Source organism: Anopheles marshallii, chromosome 3, assembly GCF_943734725.1.
Source record: "Anopheles marshallii chromosome 3, idAnoMarsDA_429_01, whole genome shotgun sequence".
Taxonomy (NCBI): domain Eukaryota; kingdom Metazoa; phylum Arthropoda; class Insecta; order Diptera; family Culicidae; genus Anopheles; species Anopheles marshallii.
The window spans coordinates 53,166,050-53,172,099 of NC_071327.1; the positions used below are offsets into that span (position 1 = coordinate 53,166,050).

General features: G+C 42.4%; 1 protein-coding gene across 1 annotated transcript; it reads right to left on the reverse strand.

The window, feature by feature from the left end:
* Positions 1-574: 574 nt before the first annotated feature.
* Positions 575-2,730, reverse strand: LOC128711840 (ADP-ribosylation factor GTPase-activating protein 1). The gene is made up of 6 exons (XM_053806726.1): positions 2,671-2,730; positions 1,986-2,560; positions 1,804-1,918; positions 1,628-1,738; positions 1,318-1,377; positions 575-1,171 (listed from the first exon to the last, which is right to left on the reverse strand). The coding sequence occupies exons 1-6, from the start codon at positions 2,728-2,730 to the stop codon at positions 575-577; spliced, it is 1,518 nt and encodes a 505-aa protein (XP_053662701.1).
* Between the last annotated feature and the right edge of the window lie 3,320 nt (positions 2,731-6,050).

A 6,050-nucleotide genomic window follows, 5' to 3' on the forward strand; every position in this document is an offset into this window, starting at 1 on the left:
CGTATTCATAGGTCATTTTGCTAAAGGATTTTTTTTTGTTTACGGAAGGAATGAAGGTTTGCAGGAGAGTAGGGATCGGGGACCGAAAAACAATCATCGCCGTATACTTTCACGGCGCATTCTTCAAGGATTTCTACTAGAATATAGAATATGTGTGTATATATATATATATTCCACTATTTTTCTCGTCTTCTCATATAATATATCTCTCCCAATACCTGTACCGTTACACTTTGCTGTCTCTCACTCTCCATCTAGGGGCTGCTTTCTTCCATTACTATATCTTTAACCTTCACGCTAACGCTTATTTGCCACCAGATCTGAATAGGAGCGGAACCTCCCGGGATATAGTCGATCGGCCGGTTTTGAACCTCTTATAATACATTGGATTGGATTGGATACACATTCACATTACATGCTCGGTACGGGAATGGGGGGAAACGGTCAAACGGGAATCCCCCACAGTAAGTCATATCTGGCAATTGTTTCCTGGTAGCAGTAGTATGATTCGTTAAAATTCACATCAACTCCGACATTTTGCGGTCGGGTTTTTATCACTCCATCTCAGACTTGCCTAATTGTTCAGCATGTTCCACAGATCGTCCTCCGGATTATTATTTGCCTTCTTGGAAGTGGTGCTAGTGCTGCCGGTGCCTTTTGGTGCCCGGTTGCTTTTAATATCAAGTGCAGCAAAGTCCTGATCGATACTGGAAGGTGGTGATTTGGTCGACTGTTTGCTCGTCCCATTGCTGCTGGTGCGACGCGTTCCACCACCACCGGACTTTGTTTGGCGGTCGAAATTATCGTTACGCATGTCAACATTATTCATCAATTCGGTCGATGCGTTAGCTTTGCCGGATGACGATCCCGAGTACGATTCGAAACCGGTCCAACCGTCATCATCGTTGTCACCGTTCTGGTACGATTGGGGCAAACTGTTGGAATTACTATCATTGGACCAACCGTTATTCGACCAGGACTCGTCCCGGCGCGTGGACCCGGATGAGCCACGTTGCTGATAGCCTCCACTACCCTGTCGTCCATTTATAGGACTGCTAACGCCACTGTCTGAGGAAATGTTGCTGTACTGATCGTTGCTACCGGATGGGATGCTGTAGCTTCCACCCGGGGCACCAAATCCTCCCCATCCTTTGCGACCCACCTCGGTAACCTACAAATGGGAAGGATTAAAACGATTATAATAAAAATACATCTAGGCATCCTGCCGATACGATATGGGAGCATTCCAACTACTGTGTATGTTAAGAAGCATACATAAAAGAGATCTTAATTACTATCCCTGAGTTAAATACGAACCTTCGTCGCCAGGTTTGACACTTGAGAGCCGACTCCTTCCAACAGCGAACCTTCCTTAACCTAGCCAACAAACACCAATAGACGAACACAAAAACAATGAACGAGATGAGTATGCCGGCGATACACAGCATATTCGATTGAGAATGTTTCGATGTAGGTGCATGTAAGAACATAAAAAAACAGAAGTTCAACAAATAAAGAAAATAACAGAAACAAAAGATTAATAAACGAATCCTTAATAAGAGAAATACTTAGACTAGCAATAAAAAAGCGAACCAAAAAAATAGTGCTGTATTTGTGCGACAACTACCTTATCCGACACGGTGCTAGAAACTTCAACTACCTTTTGTGATGCCATACTCCCGTACTTGAGGGCATTCTCCTTAGCCACATTTGCCACCTTGGAGAATACATTCCAGCCCTACCAAAGTAAAAAATTGTATTATTAGTATGCCATCAGAAAAAAATAAGTATTTTTTTGTTTACCGTAGCAAGCGACGATTGAACCGTATCGAAAATCTCGTGTGACTGACTTCTTGGTGGTGGATCCATCGTGTAACCGAAACCGGCATACTTTCCGCCCTGGTTCGGTGGCAAGTTTCTACAAATATTTGGTATTTCACATTATTCCTCCATCTTTCAAAGAAACCATTCCTTCAATTACTCACTCCGGTCTGGAAGCATTTTCTTCCTGCTTGCGGCTAAAGAAATCTTCCTTCTGGGCCTTAAACTCCGGCGTCTGGTACTGCTGATAGCTTCCCCCATCCTGGTAGTACGTATCGCCCCCATTCTGGTATCCTCCACCCATCGACCCACTGCTCCTGGAATGTGTCATCGAGCCGGTCGATCCGCCTTGACCACTACTAGCAGCACCACTAGTGCCACCAGCATAGCCCGACCCCTTCATACGTGCCAGCGCACTTGACTCGTCCCACGGCTGGCCCTGGGCTAATGTGCTGATCCGATCACGATACAGGGCCGCTGCACGCGTGTTGTACTTCCTCTGGATGGACATCGTTTCGTCCCAATCGTCCTGCGCTTCGAGAAATTCGCGCGCCTTCCGATTGCCGCCGACCTTCATCTTTTCCAGTTCGACGTCTTTCCACTTGTCCATCGAAACCGATCGCACAAAGGACAGATGCACACCAAGGCCACGGTGTTTGCCGGAACACTCGAGACAGATCCAAATGCCGTACGTCACGGAGACCCATTGAGGGTTGTGGGTACCACATTCGAAGCATTTCTACAGTGCACGCAGTACCAATGCAAAAAAGGGACGGGGACCAAAAAAGCAAAGCGGATTGTTATTTGGAGGTTTATGACGCGAGTAACCGGCTGCTAGAGGCAACTTACATTGTTTCCGTCCGACGGTTTCAGCTCACTCAGAACACGACGTGTACGTGGACTGGCCATGGCGAACGAGAGGAATTGAGACGAACTCTGCGGTACTTGTACACGTTGCACCACCACAACACGGTGCAATGTTGACAATAGAGGACAGTTTAAAAAACAGATACTAAAACAACAAAGTCGAACAATCACCGCTAAAACTGCAATTCCTGGCCCGGAAGAACCCGAGAAAGGGCTTGGAAAAGTGAAGTGGTTGAAAGGAGGATGCTGTCGTCGTTTCCCACGGCGCTGTGTGTGGGATCTTCGCCAGCAAATACTTTCACCACACTCCACACGGCAACAAACACGTTCAACAGCGATAACAGGCGCAGCAGCAACCAGCAAGCACGCACGCACGCACGCTTCTTCACCGAACACCAGAGAAAGCACTTTTTCCGTTTGCGGTCATACTAGGTGTTGGATTTTTCATAAAATATGGTGTATTAAACTTTTCGCGAGCGCAGATTGTTTTGTGGCAAAAAAATCAATTTTCTTCAAACGCACACACACGCACACAACACACAACAAAAAAGCGATTCGGAACACGAACACACCGAAACGTCAAACAACGTGTCAAAATATACGAGAACTGAATCCGCACCGGGTAAACGCAACCAACGGTTTGCGGAATCGAAACATAGTTTTCGTCAAAATTATTAAAATTGCATGAAATTCTTGCAAATTAAGCTGCGGAAAATGGTAAGTGATTTATTTTCATATTTTATCATAAAATATATCCGCATAGCACTATCTTTTTTTGTTATTAGAGTAAATATCCAATCAGGATGGGATTTCCACTGTTCAATGTGCTAATAAAATTTAGTACACACAGGGTTTTCACAGACATAACCTACGCATGAACACATATTGCACAAAATTGTATTAGCACTTAATAGTAAAATAGAAACCATTCGTACAAAGAACAGCAAATAAGAAAAACGTTCATCGTTCAAAATTACCACAAATTCCACATACGTCTCGATTCAAAACAAAAACACTTTCAAAACTCATAATTAATGCACTCACAAACACTAAACGGAAGACAAAAAAGCAAAACTGTTATTTTCATTTGTATGTTTCTTTATTTCGCGCGACAAACTTAGCTCTCGCATGTCTCTTTGAACATTCTGTTACCAAACTGTATTGGCTTCCCCATCCGGGGACTCTCCTGCCGTTTAAGTATTGTTATTAATAATAGTGGATTTATTACACGAGGTTTATATGTTTGCCACTCCGACGAACTAATCCGTTCCTATAGTTTTTTTTTATCCTGCACATTCCTGTAAATTATTCGTTTCTGTTTTGTCTTTCCTGAACTGCTCTACTAAGCGCCTGTGCTCACGATTGAATTGCACCAAGTGTGTGTTAGTTGAATGTTTGATTTTGAACAACGATTATTATAGCTATGTCTGCTGGCTAACCGGCTTTACCTTATCTTTTAATTGGAGTTGCTTTTTCGGTTAACGTTACACTTCTATCGATACGATGACGCTATTTTGTTTGTTGCAAAAATAAACGAATCTCTTCGACTTCTGCTATCAGCAGTTCTGGGAAGGGTGAAAAAAGGCCTAAAAATGTCGTACAAGCCGCGTGTAGACACATATACTTACAGCTGTATATTTATAATGCTTTGCTTCATTGCATATTACGCACTAAAGGTAGTGTTTGTTTTTTTTTCCAATTTACAATTCCTGCAATTTTAGCGTCGATAGCAATTTTAAACCACGTTTGCTTTTTACGATCGCATCTGCTGGAGAGCGCGAGAGGTGAATAGAGTAAAATGCATCAAAAATAATATCTCTTGCAGCTGCAACGTGACGCTACGCTACAATTATGCGCTTGCATTCAGAGTTGCGCTCATTTGTGTGTATTTTTTTTTGCCGATGAATGCTTCATTTGCTTGCCAACATATTCAATGAACGCTCTAGCCAGGTACCAATGAGTTTGTATGGTGCTGCTTGCTTCTACATGCTAACAAACAAATAGAGCACAACTATTTGCTTCCTTTGTTTTTCTCTATAAATTAGTGATGCTGCGGGCTTCCGACAGTTAAGGCAATGGCAACAGTATCGCGGAATTGGAAACATTCATCGTTCACAACTTCATGCCTTAAGGACATGAAACTGTGAAGCGAACATCGAACATGAACGTGTCCTTTTTTCTTGTGTACGAATTCTTCTCATTTCTCCTCTAATAATGCACTTCTGTCCTTCGTACGTTGGGGTAATCCTTCTGAGGCGTGTTTTATGGGTAAACATTTTATCCCGATTCATGAATATTTGATTGCTTTCTCGTTATTTAGTTTATTTTACATGCGCATAGTCAAGGGTTGTTTATGGTGCTAGTTGCCTTTACGGGGTTTCTAAACTACTATGAGCTATAGGGTGGAATGTTTACATCCGTGAAGAATACCTTAATTCACCCGCGTGTGACTGTCCCCTGGGTTTGCCAAATTGCACATTAATCATTTCAATTGTCCATTCATTCCTTTACTTTGGCTCAGGAATGTATATCGTGGGGCAAATAAATAGATACGTATCGTAAGTGTAAAATACGTAACAGGCGTATACAGTAAAGCGAATGAGACTTTCAAATAATGAGTAAATATCAAGAAAATACACTGTAGGAACTAACAAAAAGTAAACAAAAAAAAACCAAAACATAAACAGGAAACGTTTCCAGTGGTAGCAAATGAGCAAACATTCAAAACGGGAAACGAAATTACCAATACAAATATGTACAATTAAACATTCATACATTGCCCTTGCTTTTTCTATTGCTATCATACCAAAATCTTAAGAATGATGGCCAACGTTTTCCTTTCGACTCGAGTTTTCGACTCGTGCTTTCGCGTAAAAAACACACTCTTCCTAGCCGTTGTTCCCTTCGCCTAGAGTCCTATTTAAATTCTAACAGCTAAAAACTAAATACGACAGATTACGTCTGTTTCAATAGGCCACCATAATTTGTACACCACATAGTCGAAGATTGTTTCGTGGTACCGTTTGAAATTGTGATTCTTTTCTATTTTTTGTTTTGCCGTCCTGCATTCCAGTATGCACTTACCACTTACTACACACGCGCACGGAAAGTGGTTTCCGAATAAATAAACCCACAATAGCACAAGCACGACAAACACATAGCAGAGCTATCGATCGATTCAGTCTCACGTTCACAAATACGCACGTTTCGCATACGCCTTCCTGAGCGTACCTTAAGTCTAAGTATAATATCTTTTTTAGCGACTGGACTGGATTCTTTCTTGTAATGGATTATAGATCATACCGGCAGCAAAAGCCCCTCTGCTAGAGATGGTGCCGCTTTCAGCAAACTACCATACGTCC